The sequence below is a fragment of the Melospiza melodia genome, chromosome 4, assembly GCF_035770615.1.
Source record: "Melospiza melodia melodia isolate bMelMel2 chromosome 4, bMelMel2.pri, whole genome shotgun sequence".
Lineage (NCBI taxonomy): Eukaryota > Metazoa > Chordata > Aves > Passeriformes > Passerellidae > Melospiza > Melospiza melodia.
In genome coordinates this window covers 21,321,814-21,337,432 of record NC_086197.1, presented here as the reverse complement: position 1 = coordinate 21,337,432, position 15,619 = coordinate 21,321,814, and the positions used below count along the sequence as shown (strand labels likewise).

Sequence of the window (15,619 nt, the reverse complement as noted above, 5' to 3'; positions counted from 1 at the left end):
GCAAGCACAGGGCCAGAGCAGGAGGGCAGTGCCAAAATGAAACATCTCCTGACTGGCCCAAACCAGGCAGATCCAGGCTGCCTCCTCCTCTTCTGAGAGAGGGCCCCTGCAGGGCTGAGCTGGGCTGGGTGCTGGGGTCCTGCTGCCGAGCTCTCGCCTTCGCAGGATAGGGCCGTGGGCCAGCATGTGAGCCCTCATGGGCAGTGGCAGATACTCCTTCTGTGCCTTTCCTGCTGCACTTCCAGGGATGAAAGGAGAAACTGAAACATCCCAGTCTCATTCCAGAGCTGTGGCCATGCTAGGCAGCAGAGGTGGCTCTTTTCAGTAGCATTATAGGAGGGTGTGTTTATTGTGACAGTGGCAACAGATCAGCAGCGCCCAGCACTTCATCATGCTGATGGTTCCCCCTCAGAGCTTGTCCCAGATCCCACAAGATGTGAATTAGGCTTAGCTTCTGGCTTTCTCATTATTTATGAGAACGGGAGATTGGAAGCACAGGATTCATCAGTCTTTTTTGGGTCACATCTCCTGCAGTGAGCTGGACATGCCATTCGCAAAGTGGACCAAGGAGCAGGTTTGCAACTGGCTCCAGGACCAAGGGCTTGGCTCCTACATCAATAATGGCAGGCACTGGATATTGTCTGGGCAAACACTTCTGCAGGCTTCTCAGCAGGATCTGGAAAAGGTGAGGAGTACCAGAAACACTCCTTTCAAATAAAGGTACAAAAAAAATATCCCCATTTCTGTGCATGTAAATCAGGTCTGTAAAGTGCACCTGGTAAAAAAAATGTAAACTAGATGAGTTTTCAACATACTGTCATCTGCAGTGATGCCAAATCCATTTCTTCTTAGCTGAAGTTTTGTAGAAATTTAATGCTCTGTAATGATGCTAATAATTATAAATACATGATTTAACTTCATTAAGCAGGGACACATAATTAACTGTAGCACCCTCTAAAAATATGCATGTGAGACTGCCTCATTATCATATGGGTTTGTAGCCCTGCTTCATTAGCACCCATATGTGCTACAGCTATTTTATGCCTATGTGAGAAGGGTGTTAAAAGGTGCTGTTTTGTTCTGATTGTGTTTTCTGTCCATTTTATACAAAGAGGAATGAGGATTTGTTACACACAGATTGATCAGTCTCTGTCTAATTGCTTGTCTATTTTTAAAAATGAGAAACACAGGAGAAATTGATTCTATTTATATGTTTAATCCATAGTATTTGATAAAGTTTGAATTTTTAGCTTTTAAAAAATCACTCTCTTCACCAAATAGTAAGCCTGTTTTCTCAATTGGGTAGTTACACTACAACTGGAATAAGAGAAGTGTATTATGAGCATAATGGCTTGTAATAGTGTTGTCAGAGGTAACATTAACCAGCAGGCACTCCTGAAAGTGAAATGGGATTAAAGAGATCATGGAATGGCTGCACTTACAACTAAACTGGGGAATAATGTTATACATTTGAAAGCATTAATGAATTTCAGTAATTCCTGGAACATTGCTATGCTCTTAACTAAATAATTATTTTAATTTTACCTACCTAAGGGGAGAGGATGAATTAATCCCAGCAAGTATTTTTTGAATGCTAACATTTTTATTATATTGTGGGATTTTTTTTTTAAGCTGGCATGAGAATATTGTGGCCAACATTTTAATGCAGTTTAGAATCCACCACTCCTTGAAATTAATCTGCCACACTTTAAGTGGGCCTTTCCGTAGTGCTGAATGTCTGCTAAAACAACACTGAAATTCAGCAAAAAGAAAATGCACCTGGCAGGTGGCCAGCAATGCTGTGAAAGTGTGACTCTCAGAACCCCTTTGTCACTCAGCAGAGGGAGGCATAAAACAGTATTGTCTCTGGATTTACTGCTTTTCTGCCTTTCACAGGAGCTTGGGATAAAGCACCCTTTGCATAGGAAGAAGCTCCAGCTTGCTCTACAGGCACTGGGATCTGAAGAGGAGAACAACCATGGAAAACTGGATTACCACTGGGTTACCAGTAAGATTTGACTGCATGCTGAAGCAGTGGCTTTGGAAGGGGCTCCTTAACGTGGCTGACTGGGGGTGCTGAGGATGGGAGCAGTGAGTGGAGCTGGGTAACGTGGCTGCCACTCTGACAGGAGTGTCTGTCCTGCCCTAGGGTGGCTGGATGACATTGGCCTGCCCCAGTACAAGACCCAGTTTGATGAGGGGAAGGTGGATGGCCGCATGCTCCATTACATGACTGTGGTGAGTAAATGGTTTCTGCCTTTCCTGACGTCCTTTCCATGTTCTTGGCTTCTCAGTGTTCAAAGGACCCCTTTAAACTCTAGTGAGTGTCCTGTGTTCATGCCAGTCACTGTAACCTACAGAAATCAGATACTACTGCTCACCTGCAAGCATTTCCTAAGTTATTTCCATCTCTAGAGCTACTAGATTCAGGTGGAAGAGCAAACACAGTAAGCAAGAATTTGGACTCATGCATGAGAAATGGGCAATCCTGAGTTTAACAGTGACACCACTGTGCTGAGGCAGGGCTTTTGTACACAGAGGTGTGCAAATGCTGTGCTTGCCATTCATGCTTTTGCTGTTCATATTGTTATTAATTAATAGAAGCAGGTGAGATCCTTTTCTTCAGTGAGTGTTGTAGTGTGTTTGTTGGTATGTTCTGTTTTTCCCCTACTTTGTTAGGATGGTTCTGCCCTCCCAGTTTTCCCCGCCTCAGTTTCTGTCTATTATGTGGTTGCTATGGTTTTCCCTATGTTATATAATTTCCCCTCCCTCCATTTCCAAATATGTATAGTTTTCCCTCCTCCCTGGGCCCAGTCAATCACTCCCCCAGCCCTCCTAGTTTTCCAGAATGTTCCCCTTAGTGGGAGCAGTGATTGGCTGTGGTGCCGGGGCCCCTCCTATACAATGTATCCATTGGTTCTCCCTTCAAGTCTGTCATGTTCAGTTCATCCCCCAACCTCTCCTGATTGGTTTTCTGTAAACCCCTCCCTTGGTTCCCACCTCCCTTTATAGCCTCATGCTCTACCACTTTTCCTTGTCACTCCCTGCTGGTCGTCCCCAGGCCTTAAAGCTGTGTGGACCCCAGGAAGTTTCCGACTCTCACTCGCTTCGTCCAGATTCGCAGCTCTCCCCCGAGACCTCGTCCCGCAGGCACAGCCCGAGGCCTGAAGCTGCCGGCCCTGGGGCGCTGCCGCCGGCACTGACACCCCCGCTGCAGGGGGGCTCTTGGCCGCCCTCATCGCTAGCCGCGTCAAAAGGTCTCAGGCCGCGGTCCACGCTGCAAGTGAGCAAGCGTTCTATCGGCTTGCTTACTTACTTGGATGCTTAGGTGAAGAAAACCCGAGCGATTTCCTTTGAAGAAAATTGCAGTTCTGAGAGCCAGCTTGTTTGAAAGCAGGCTACACTTAACGGCTTTTGCATTTCAAAGTGCTTAGCACAGGCATCACCTCCGCACTCCCCACTTCACTGCCAGTCAGGTTTCCTTTGTGTAAGGGCTCAGGCAAGATGAGATGAGACCTTCCTTCTCTGGGGACACAAATGCAAAGTGAACACCCCTAATATTAAATTCTTTCTGCACAACAAAGAGAGGAATCAATCACAGCCCTGTTCTCTCGTGAACCATGAGTTACCTTTTCATGCCACACTGACATGTGTTTTGCATAGGTTTTATGTCATGGTTTGCAATTTTATTTATTGTAAGATTGTTTTTTCTCCTCCTTCACCCTGGGAGGTGCGATGCCAGCAGCCTCCATTAAGTTTGATGTTGTGTTGGGAGACTTTACTACCATTGTCACTGCCCTTTAACTGTAGATCACTGGGGATATTTCAAAGCAAGTTTAACCATCAAATTATGACAACAGATTGTTGGTAAATAACCAACAAAATATGCAAAGTATTAAACTAATACTTGCTATGATCTTTTGAAGTTACTCCAACTCAAAATAAATAATAAGGAACATTTATTATTTTATAATAAATGAAACAGCAAACCATGACATAGTAACCTACTGTCAGATTCATGACAAACTGAGCTGAATGCAGTGGGATGTTTGGGTAAGCAAAGAATCTTGTCTTAAATATCTGACAAAATAGATTCCAGTGCTCATAACATATAAGTACAACTGAAAGATTAAGCCAGACTAACCCTGGAACAAGGGTGCATAAATTTATTCAGGTTAACCAAATTGCACTTGGAATTTGAGACACTTTCTTCTTCCCTCTTTTATTCTAACCATGGAGAATGTCCCAATTTTCAGGGTAATTTATTTTTTCAGTTAAACTTGTAGCTGGACATTTGAGGTAATTTCTGGCAGGATTAAATGCCAGGTGAGTCTAGTGTAGTGTGTTGGTGCTGCCTTGGCTCTTATCCTGTCACTGAGGATATGTCATCTCACTCTTTTTCCCTCCTTGTTACCCCATGTTTCTTGTACTAAGCTCTGTACCCTGTGTGAAAAACATCCCCCAAGAGCTAGTACAGTGCAACACAGAAAGTTTTTATTTTGGGACAATAGTTTTTTATGAACCACCTGTCTGACATATTAAAATCTTCCCCCAGATGTATCAGATGTGCCATTTTAAGCCAGGGGCTAAAGCAGTCCCCTCCAGGAGGATGGTGCTCCCATGAATAAGTATGTCTGTGTTTATTAACTCCCTCTTGCTCTTTGACAGGATGATCTGCTCTCCTTGAAGGTCATCAGTGTCCTTCACCACCTCAGCATCAAAAGAGCCATTCAGGTTTTGAGAATCAACAACTTTGAGCCCAACTGCCTGCGCAGGAGGCCATCTGATGAGGTACTGCTTTACGAGGAAGCTGTGAAGGGAATCCTCTAGGGCTTTGTCCCTGGTGTTTGATTATTCCTGCTCTGCTCTCTCCTCCTGTCTCCTCATTCTGCTTACATTTTTATTTCCTGTTTCTCATGTTGTTCTTATTACCTCAAGCTCTGACATCACTTATTTCCCCTACCTGCCATGACCCCAGACTCGCGTCCCCCTTTCCAAGTCTCCTGCTTCTCCTCCAAGCCAACAGCTGGCTGTTTTGGCCCAAATGTGCTGGAAAACAAATCATCTTGAGTTCAGTGCACTGTTGCCACAAGTCTTGTGCAACTCTCTGGAAAACTGGTGGCTGTGTCAAAATTTTCTGTGTAAAAGGAGCTTGGCTCCATTACCAGGCAGGAGACTGCCATCATTGTGTTTTGGAAGCAGCAAGTGCTGCATAGGGCAATGGATGACAGAACAACCCAGACTCTTGGATTTAGATCCACAATGTGTATCTGCAGGAACAGCACAGCAGCTCATGGAACCAGCTGAATTTTCAGCTCTACTGGTAGAAATGGCAGAACACCCTAGAGCACAGCACAATAATCAAATGACCTGACACAGCCCTGCCCCCTGCCCAGACCCATCCCCACGCTGCTTTTGCTGCAAGGTAGTAACCCAGAAAGAGATTCTTCCCTCAAGTGCAGGGTAGGATTGTATTCCTTAAGGGCAGGAGAAGTATATTTCAGTAAAGACTGGGGCTGAGATTCAGCTGATTTGGGACGTCTCCTGACCTGCCTGGCCCTCCTGTTGTTGGCAGAATAATGTGACACCTTCTGAGGTCACCCAGTGGACCAACCACCGCGTGATGGAGTGGCTGCGCTCCGTGGATCTGGCAGAGTACGCGCCCAACCTGCGCGGCAGCGGAGTGCACGGGGGGCTGATGGTGAGTGCTGGGGTGCTGTCTTCCATTATAGGGAAAAAAGTATGCCTGGGAACCACCAGGTCAATGTTCTGACATTGTCTTTGCTGCACACACCTTTTCTGCTTATTCTGCTTAATAAGCAGTTGCTCACCTTATGGTTTAAAGGATATGAATATCTCGAGGGGAAGTTGTGTGGTTTAATACTCTGTATTCCCCTCACAGTTCTGTTTTGGTATGGCATTCTCCACCTCCTGTCCTACAGTGCTGCCATGCTGTTGAACAGCTACTTTCTGCCTTCCTGACCTGGATATGGTTTTCTTTTGTGGGGGAAACGTGTTACCTTTATAAAATTTGGGATTACACTGTCAAACCAGGATTGTTTTTAATTGCTCCAGCATCACATATCCAGACAAGAGACTTCTATCTGCCAAGGTTTGTTGTGGTGATTAGGAGTTATAACCCTGTTTTGTGTCTGTTTATTTTCTATGATTCCTCTGGCAACCTTTTCCAGAATTGGAAGATGATACTGGGTAAACATTTTGTGGCAGCTTCACAAAAGCTGCCACCCTTCAGTTAAGGGTGGATTTATCTGTTCATTTCTTCTTACCTGCCAATTTGTTTCTATTTACAACTCCAGAAGGAAAGCCTGGAGGTGATATTCTAGGAATCCTTTAATTAGCTAACTCTCTTTCCTCCTTCTTTGTTATATACTTCCTCTAAAATACAAACAAAAATCCCAAAGCAGCCTTAGGGAGTGACAGGATAGGCCTGGATGTGCTTGAGATCTCATCAGACAGTACTGGCCTCAGCTGGCTTCTCTGTGATTGGATTCCCAGGTTTTGGAGCCCCGTTTCAATGTAGAGACCATGGCCCAGCTGCTGAACATCCCCCCCAACAAGACGCTGCTGCGGCGCCACCTGGCCACGCATTTCAACCTCCTGGTGGGGCAGGAGGCCCAGCAGCAGAAGCGTGAGGCCATGGAGTCCCCGGACTACGTCCTCCTGACAGCAACTGCCAAAGTCAAGGTAGGCCTCTCGTTCTGGGAGGGGTGGGAGGATCCAGGGAAGCATTTGGATCTCTGGTTTTTTCCATGCTGGGAGGGTGCAGCATCAGTAAGGTCTGAGAAAAGGGGTTGGTTCCTAAGGAAAGAAGCATGAGAGCAGGAGCTGGCAGATCTGGGGCTGACACTTATGTCTACCATGAACAGGCCACTTCTCAGGCTCTCTGACCTGCAGAGACAAGAGGTAGCACTGGTGTTGTCCTTCTGTCTGTACTGGGAGATGTTTGGGAGGGAGACTGTCCCTTACCATGTACAGACTCATGGTTTAATGTGGAATTTTCACCTCCTTTGGGATCTGTTAAATGGTGGTGTCTTAACAGTGGTAGAATGAGGGGACACATTGTCCTTTCAGATGCCACTGTCATGAAATTCAGAAGATCTGTGTAGGAGAGCACTGGGGTTTTGACCCTTTGTCATGGAAACACAAGAGGGCACGAGTAGCCCTGATCTTTGCTGATTCTCTAACTCCTTGGCAAATTTCTCTTCACTTTTAAGCCAAAGAAACTTACCTTCAGCAATTTTGGGAACCTGAGGAAGAAGAAGCAGGATGATGTGGAGGAGTATGTGTGTCCTATGGAGCTGGGGCGGGCATCTGGGAGCGCGTCGAAGAAGGGCTTTAAGCCTGGCCTGGATATGCGAGTGTATGATGATGATGATTTGGACAGGCTGGAGCAGGTAAGCCAGTTCTAACAGTTCTGAGTCTTTGAGCTGTCAGATTTGGTGGGAAAACCTTCCATTTCCCAGGGAAGTCTTCCTTTTGCTTTGGCCCGTGAAAGCCCTGACTTCTTGCTGTCACACAGCATTAGTGACAGAAGGCTCTGCTCCCAAGGAGGCTGAAGCTGTGAATGCAGCACCTTTAGGGCCTGCTCTGGAGTAACTCTCCCTCCTGGCAGGCCATGCTTCCCTCGTGGTCTGAACATCTCGGGTGTAATCAGTAAATTGTTTGCTGCACTTCAATGTCACTCTGTCCTAACAGGACAAGGGGGAATGGCTTCACACTGACAGAGAGTGGGTTTAGATCTCAGGAGGTTTAGAAGAATGTTCTTCCCTGTGAGGGTGGTGAGGCCCTGGCACAGATTTCCCAGAGAAGCTGTGGCTGCCCCATCCCTGGCAGTGCCCAAGGCCAGGTTGGACAGAGCTCGGAGCAGCCTGGGATAGTGGAAGCTGTCCCTGCCCATGGCAGGGGATTGGACTGAGATGATTTTTAAGGTCTCTTCCAACCCAATGCATTCTGTGATTCCACTCTATGATACAAATAAGTTGTTACTAATTCATGATTCATTCTGTTTTTTATAGATGGAAGATTCAGAAGGGACAGTGAGGCAAATAGGAGCATTTTCTGAAGGCATCAACAACCTGACAGTGAGTCTGTGAATGGGGTCTGTGCAGTAAGGTCTCTGTTTCTGTGGGGTGGGTGTGAGCCCCTTGGCAGTCACTCGAGTTAAACAGTGTCAGTGAGGTCCTTTGGGTCTCCTGCAGGGACAGAGGGCACAAAAAACCCCAGTGGTTGAGGAAGGTACCTGCCCATCCTGGTGGGGAGCTTTGGTGGCCTGTGCTGGCTCCCCACACAGCAGGGAGGGCAGGGGACACAGCCCCCATTGCCCATGGCCGGTGGGTCTCCAGCTGGGAGTCAGGCTGCATTTTCTGGGTGGAAGCCCCGAGCCACTGGGCCAGCAGGAGCAGTGAGCTGGTTTTGGGGCAGGGTGGGTGCAAACCTCCCCCAGCAGCACAAAGCAGTGGCTGGCAGGCAGCAGTGAGCTGGTTTTGGGGCAGGGTGGGTGCAAACCTCCCCCAGCAGCACAAAGCAGTGGCTGGCAGGCAGTGTTTGCTGCCCAGCACAGGACAGGTGACTGACTCCAGCTGTGAGAAACCTTGGCTCTTCCCTCCTTTCCTTTGCAGCACATGCTGAAGGAAGATGAAATGTTCAAAGACTTTGCCACTCGCTCTCCTAGCACCAGTATAACAGATGAGGACTCCAACGTGTGACAGTCACCACCAGGCACTGACAAAGGCTCGTTCTCCTGCGTGCAAGGACATCCCTGTTCCACGTGACAGATCGTGTACTTTACATTGCTCTTGCTTCTGTTTGTTAGAAGTAACACTGAGGGGTGGAGAATTTTAAAGAGAAAAGGAGAAAAAACAAGGTGCCTACTTAAGTTGCCATAAAAGCCACCCAGACACTGGTGAATGGTAATGGTTTTAACTCTATTTAATGTACAAACTGGTGATACGTTTCAGAGTGTTGCGTTGAAATTGATGTGGTATGCTAGTGCTCCTTTTGCTTATTCCTGGTCTCAGATAATCCTCTCTGCTGTTTGAAAAGAACAGAAGGTGTTAGGTGAAAGTGTTGTGTCTGTAGATAGCGTGCCTCAGCTCTCTCTGAGCTCCCAGCTGAAAAATAGGAGTTACTGCTCTTCTCTGAGTGCTTTTCTTTGGCACAAACACCAGTTCAGCCCTATCCAATGTAGGATTTTAGTCATCCGTGCCCTGTGTAAGCTCCCCAGTAGCTCTTGACTGTTGTTCCTATTTTTATACTGTTTTATAAAAAAAAAAAAAAAAAGAAAAAATAAGAAAAAGTAAGTATATGAAGTACATATAAAAGCAAAAATTTAAATTTTGTGAGATAGAGTGATGGAAAGTTGAAGGTGTGTAAGGGAAGGGGAGAAGGTTGTAAAAAAATTATGCCAGTTTGCAGACCAGCTGGTTACTGGGAAAGGCAGGCTGACCTTTGGAACTGTTTGCTTTCGTTGCTTTTTACTGAGTGCACAGTTTAATGATCTTCCATTTGAGATGAAACTATTCTAAGGCATGTTTCTTTTAGCAGTGACTCATCCAGAAACTGCACATTTTAAAATGTCTTCTTTATTGTCCCCAGCAGCAGTAGTTAGTGCAGTCAGCAAGGTTATTAACACTTCCATGATTGAAAAAATTTCTTTAAAGTTGAGAGTACTCCCTGCATATGGAAGGGATATTTCTGTGCTGTGACTAACGTGAAGATGGTGTAGTTGCAAAAAAAAAATAAAGTTATATAGAGAAATGTATAGGAAATATATTATTTCATATTATTAAGCCTAAGGTGGGACTTCTCCTCCAAAATTCAGATATCAAATGTGTTGCTCATCATTTTAGCTTCTTAAAGCACAGCTCCTCTGCTCTTGAGGATCATCAGGTTTTAAAATTCCCAACTAGCCAGTGGGAATCTTGTGTCAGACTTCCAGTATTGCGAGGTGTCCTAGCCAAAAGCAAGCAAACAAACAAAGAAAAGTAACTTTTTATTCCAGTGGTCATTTGTATGGTGTTGAACGTTGCATGTATTTTAGCACAATGGCATGAAGCTGCTTTGCTCTGTAAAAGGCAAACAAAAGTCCAGCTGGAATTGTTCCTTGTGGTGGTGTTGCTTTGCCAAGCGTTTGTCACTCGTTTCGTCGCTCTCCTTGCTGGAAGTGAGATCATTCCTGGTGTTGTGCAGGGGATTTGGGGTTTGTGCTGACTTTGGGGGAGTTTCTGAAACACTGTTTAAAAAGCTAGGAAAGGAAGAAGGGTTCTTCCCAGGATTTTCAGGGAGCTCCCCTCAGATCAGAGGCATATTCCAGCATTAGAATTATGTCAGCTGATAACCTGCACCTTTGAAGGATGTGCAGTGTAGGTGATTATTGATGTACCAAGATGCAAAATTTAACGTGGGCAGGTTTAGGGTGCAGATGCTTGGGATGTGGATTCAGGCTTCCCTTTCTGTGAATACTCTGGAATATTGTTGTTATTTTCATGGAAGTTGAACATAAAACCCTGTGGAAGCATTGGGAAATGTGGTGCAGGCTTCCAAACAAAAGTGTTCCTCTGGATGGCTCTCACTAGTCACTGGCTACTGGACAGGACTGGGTATTCACAGGGGGAAGAGGGAGCCAGTGACACAATACTGTGTGCTGAGATAGCCACAAACACTCTCCTGTGTCTCTGGAGTGTTATCAGTGAGGGCAGTGATGGTTTATTGAATGCAGTGTGAGCAGCATTCTGCTCCCAACAGCCCTTTCCTGGCAGCCAGGCCATCCCCTGGAGCTGCCCTGCTTCTCTCACAGGGCAGGGGCACGAGAGAGGTGGTGGAGTCAGGAGGCTTTAGGTGTGTGTGTGCACACTGTCCTTACTGTCAGGGTGTTTAATTGGTGCCTCTTTGGAGAGGGCAACGTAACTGCTGTGTATTGCCATGTGAAATCCAATAAAGTCTGTGGAAAATGCCAAGTGTTTCTGGAAGCTGGTTCCCTTTCTCACATCCTCTTTTTTTTTTTTTTTTTCCCTTTAAATTTTCCATGGAAGCTTGTTCCATTCTATTCAAAAAACAAAGGAGGGAAAAGGGGCAAAATCACACATTTTTTTGTTGACTCATTAATTAGTTTGTCAGTAGTGCCTGCAGCAGGGCTCAACTAACAGCTAAGAAATCAACTATATCAAGACTTTTTAGTTATTTCTGGGATCCAGATTTGAACCATCTTGGGTTGTTTGGTGTGGTGAGAAGTGACATGATCATTGCTCAGTGTGTGCTCTCCAGAGGGAGCCCTCCAAGGGTGCTCTGTCCCTCTCTCTGCTCCCAAGTGTTAATCTCCTTTCTCTGGGAGATTAAAAGAAAAAGGTGGTTTCATCTCCAGGCAACACCCTGTGCCACAAAAATGGTTTCTGTGCAATAGTCCTAGAAAGTAGATCCAAGGAGATAAGATCAGACTGGAATGAGATAACATCAGCCAAAGAAATGGTGCTGGAATTAACAAGAAGGAAAACAAGCACAGATGAATTCAGTGAGTGTGAAAGCTACAGAGCCTGCTGGGCTGGTCCTGCTCAGTCAGCTGTGGAGAAACACACCCAGGAGAAAGCCCAGCTGCCCTGTGGGCACACAGAGCTCAGTCCTGCCATCACCTTCACCGGGGAGGCTGCAGGTGTCCATGTGCAGCTGAATAGGTCTGGCTGAGCCCAGCACCTGCACAGCCTTTGCTGGAAAATCAAGGTTTGTCCCTGAGGCAGCCTGCATGTGGGAACGACCTCCTCCAGCAGAGAAGATGGGCCAGAAGGTCTCCCAGGAGGACAACCAGGAGAACAAGGCTGAAACGCTGGTCATCTGTGAAGTCTTCAGCCAGGGTGTGCTCCATGCATCTCAAAGGCTGAAGGACTACCTGGGTTTTGTGGATCCTCAAAGCAAATTCCAGCCGGCCACGAACACGCTGAGCGAGATCTTCCTGGTCAACTTCATCGGCTTCTGCGTGGGAAAGGGCATGGAGGAGCGGATCATGACCAGCAAAATGACCAAGCAGCAGTCCTCCCTGTTCGGAGTGGACTGGATCTGGACTCTGTGTGGGTCTGACAAGCAGATCAAGCTGCAGATCGCCGTGCAGGCCCTGCAGCCGGCCGAGCTCTTGCAGGGCGAGGGCGCTGCCGAGGATTGCTGCCGGGAGGCCGCGCTGGCCGACGAGTGCTTCCAGAACATGAGCAGGTTTGAGAAGCTGGCCCAGTTCTGCCGCCTGGTGGGACGGGACTGCCTGGGCTTGTTCGTGGTGTTCGGCGTGCCAGGGAAGCCCAAGGACATCCGAGGAGTCCTGCTGGACAGCGTTGCCAAGGAGGAGCAGAAATGCCGCCTGTCGGGCAGGAATGCGCTGCGGCAATTCGTCACCAGCACTGACAGCTCCCTGCCCGCAAAAGACATGCTGGAAAATTGCCTGGGCACCAAAAGCAGGCTGAAGGATGTGGGCAACGTGTACATAAACTTTGTGTGAGCAGCTGGGCAGGAGCAGCGGCTCCGTGCAGCACCGGGGGCCGCGCGGGGCTCAGCTCTGCCCCGCTCTCTCTCCTCCCCACACTCCATTGCCCCCACCTTCCCCTGGACCCATCGTGTTCCCTTAGCTCCTGCAGGAGCCAGGCTGAGTCAGCCTCTCCAGATTTTAAAACAACAGGATGGATCTGCCAGAAAAAAGTGTTTATAGAAGGCACGACGTTTTTCCAGAACATTTTGTTCACCAGACATTAAGTCTTGGCTGGAGCTGCTGAGAGCTTTATCAGCCATAGCTCTGGGGAGGTCCTGGTGGATTTGACTCAGAGCCTTTGTTTGCAGTGTGGCAGATTTTTTTTCTGTCCTAGGAGGGTGAGTCTGTAATAATGGAAATGTGCTGGTGCTGGTCAGAAGAGTTGCAATGAGTGTGAAGGACAATACCAGGCCTTAAAATGACTGATTTGAAGGAGTGAGCTGGTTTCAGTTAAGAGGAAAAGCCCTTCCCAGTGCCAGAAATGGGCTCTGAGAGAGACTTATTAGTTACCTGCTCCCTAATTGGTGCCAGGCTCCACAGGGCCTTGGAGCTGTGAACAAAAGGCAGGGCTGGAGCCGACTTCAAAGCTTTTCTCACTCAGTGGCTGTGTCAGGGCAAGGTGTGGCAAAACCAAGGGGCCAGGTGTTCAAGAACATTTGGGAAAAATCGAGCAATGGCAACAAAAAACAGGCCTGATGTAGGTGGGACCTTTCCATAGCAACAGAGTCAGCCCCTGACCATTCACAGCAGAGAGCAAATCTGGAGGAGGCAAGATTATGTCACTTGGAATTTTTTTTCAGTAGCTTAGCAGCTGATGGTATTTATGGGCTTGATTTATTCTATTTCCCTCAGCTTTTACTGAACTAAGGCTTTTGGGTTATACAGTTATAATTACTTTTGCTTTAACCAGTGAAGCATGACCTGATCCATATTTAAACTGGTAAACTCAGTTTGGTTATAGCTGAGTGATTAATCTTGTTAGTGCAAAACTCATCTGCCTCTAATTTTCATATAAATTCAGTCATTTAACTGAATAAAAATAATATTGAAAACACATTAATCTTTCACTATTTACTATTCAAGTTGTAGGATGGGGGAAGCAGTGAGAGCTGTTACTAAAACAGCCATTGAAAAAGAGCCTGAAGAGGCTGAGGCATCAGTGCCATGAGTGTTTGGAGCATTCCATGGCAGAGGCAGGGAGTCTGGAAGGGGAACAGAAATAAAAACAAACACAGAGAACTACAACATTTTGCTGAGTCACAAACGTAGCTGTGTTTGGAGGAGAGTGACCTTTCAGTCCTGAAACAGTTCATTGAGATAGAATTGATTTTAAAGAGCTGCTGTCACTGTGTTCTCTGTGTGTGGCTGGGTTTGGTGGGACAGAGGAGACAGTTCTGGTGTGTTGCACAGAGAACCTGCATAGCTGTGGGGGATAGGGGTTTTTTGTCTGTTTTAACAGAAGAATCAACACTGCAGCAGGATTGATACTGGTGTATAAAAGCCCTGCAGAAAGCTTTAAGTTTACATTAAGTTCATATATTATAACCAGTGTGACTTCACCTATCCAATTCTTTAGAAAAGCTGGCTCACTTGAAAACTGGGTTTTTTTTTCCTTTGCATGCTTTCTCAATAATAGAAAGAGAAGGGGAAAATCAAAATGTCTTGACTTGTATAGAGTTTGAACCATGAGAGTTACACACTGGGGCAGTTGTTGATTTGATTTGTGTCCCTCAGAGGGCTCTGGTACCCCAGAGATGTCACAGAGGCTTGGTATGTTATTTTGGGATAATGGATTGTGTCGCCCAGGCTGCACCACACTCTGGCCCTTTCCCTTGTGGGCTTTAGCTCAGGCCCCTGGGCCCTCAGCCATGGTGGGACTTGGCCAAGGCTCTGGATTCTGGCTAGCAGTGAAGTGTTTAACCATGTAACTCTGACTATGTTCATCCACTCAGCCCAGCTGGAGCCATCCCCAGGCCCGTGTGACTGCACGTGCTGATGGACCAGGTAAGGTGCAGCCCCTGAGATCCCAGGCAGTTTGTGCAGTAACCTGACACAGGGCTGGTCCTGGGTTCTGAAGAACCTGGAATCCACACCTTTGTCCCTTGGCAGTGTTTTCTGTTCTTACTTCCCTCTGAACACTCACTGCTGGGATACCCTGGGAAAAGCCCTGTCCCTGCATGGGATGGAAACTCCTCCATGTCTCACCAAGAGCTTCAAAGCCCGTTTGGTTTTCTGGAAGCAGTCGATGAACTCGGCCTCACTTGGGGTCTTGCTCGGAGGGTCAGTGTTCCCTCTGCCAGGAGGAGGGGCAGAGAAGGACACGCTGGTGAGAGCATCCCTTTGGGAAGGTTCCACTTCCCTGCCGTGCAGAAGGCACAGCAAAAATGGGTGTTGAGACCAGAACTACTGAAAATGAGGGGCGCAGGGAAAGGCAAACTGCCTCTGTGTACCAGAGGGCCCGTGCTTTGCCAGAGGAGCCCCTGGAGAGCAGCACCTGCCGAGCTGCTGGGCCTGGATCCGTGGCTGTGCCATGGCATTGATCTGCCCCTGCTGGGCCTGGATCCGTGGCTGTGCCATGGCATTGATCTGCCCCTGCTGGGCCTGGATCCGTGGCTGTGCCATGGCATTGATCTGCCCCTGCTGGGCCTGGATTCGTGGCTGTGCCATGGCATTGATCTGCCCCTGCTGGGCTGGGAGCTGAGGTATCCCCCCCACCTTCATCCATGCCCCTCTGTGCTCCCCGTTTTTTCTGGCTGCTGCACTGCCCCTGCTGGCCCTTCCTTCTTGCTCTGCCTCCCTTTCCTCCTTTGGCTGAGCTGTGGGAACGCCTCTGCTGCCTTCTGGAGCCAGGTGAGGAGCACTGGGATGTCATCTGGGGTGCAGCTCAGGATATGCCGTGAGGACAGAAACCCAAGGGACCGAGGTGAAAGCGAGCCCAGGCTGGGCATGGCTGGGAGCCTGAATCCCAGGGCCTGCTGCATTTCCCAGGAGGATGCACAGGACTGGGCAATCCAGGCATGAAATCAGAGCTGGATGCATCCCTCTGCAAGCACAGAGCTGCTGGACCTGGCTGTGGGCTGTCCTTACCAAGGGGAC

General features: G+C 47.6%; 2 protein-coding genes across 16 annotated transcripts in view; both read left to right on the top strand.

The window, feature by feature from the left end:
- The window catches only part of PPFIBP1 (PPFIA binding protein 1), a 111,736-nt gene extending 100,760 nt beyond the window's left edge, over positions 1 to 10,976 (top strand). For all 15 annotated transcript variants that reach the window (XM_063154207.1, XM_063154201.1, XM_063154205.1 and 12 more), the window contains 9 exons: positions 535 to 685; positions 1,897 to 2,008; positions 2,150 to 2,238; positions 4,669 to 4,791; positions 5,576 to 5,701; positions 6,517 to 6,705; positions 7,236 to 7,415; positions 8,037 to 8,102; positions 8,640 to 10,976. In XM_063154207.1, coding sequence (XP_063010277.1) covers positions 535 to 685; positions 1,897 to 2,008; positions 2,150 to 2,238; positions 4,669 to 4,791; positions 5,576 to 5,701; positions 6,517 to 6,705; positions 7,236 to 7,415; positions 8,037 to 8,102; positions 8,640 to 8,726 — 1,123 coding nt within the window. In that variant the 3' untranslated portion in view covers positions 8,727 to 10,976. The remainder of the gene's footprint in view (positions 1 to 534; positions 686 to 1,896; positions 2,009 to 2,149; positions 2,239 to 4,668; positions 4,792 to 5,575; positions 5,702 to 6,516; positions 6,706 to 7,235; positions 7,416 to 8,036; positions 8,103 to 8,639) is intronic.
- A 128-nt stretch (positions 10,977 to 11,104) lies between these two features.
- REP15 (RAB15 effector protein) lies at positions 11,105 to 13,517 on the top strand. The gene has a single exon (XM_063154208.1). The coding sequence runs from the start codon at positions 11,756 to 11,758 to the stop codon at positions 12,494 to 12,496; it is 741 nt and encodes a 246-aa protein (XP_063010278.1). The 5' UTR covers positions 11,105 to 11,755; the 3' UTR covers positions 12,497 to 13,517.
- The last annotated feature ends 2,102 nt before the right edge of the window (positions 13,518 to 15,619 follow it).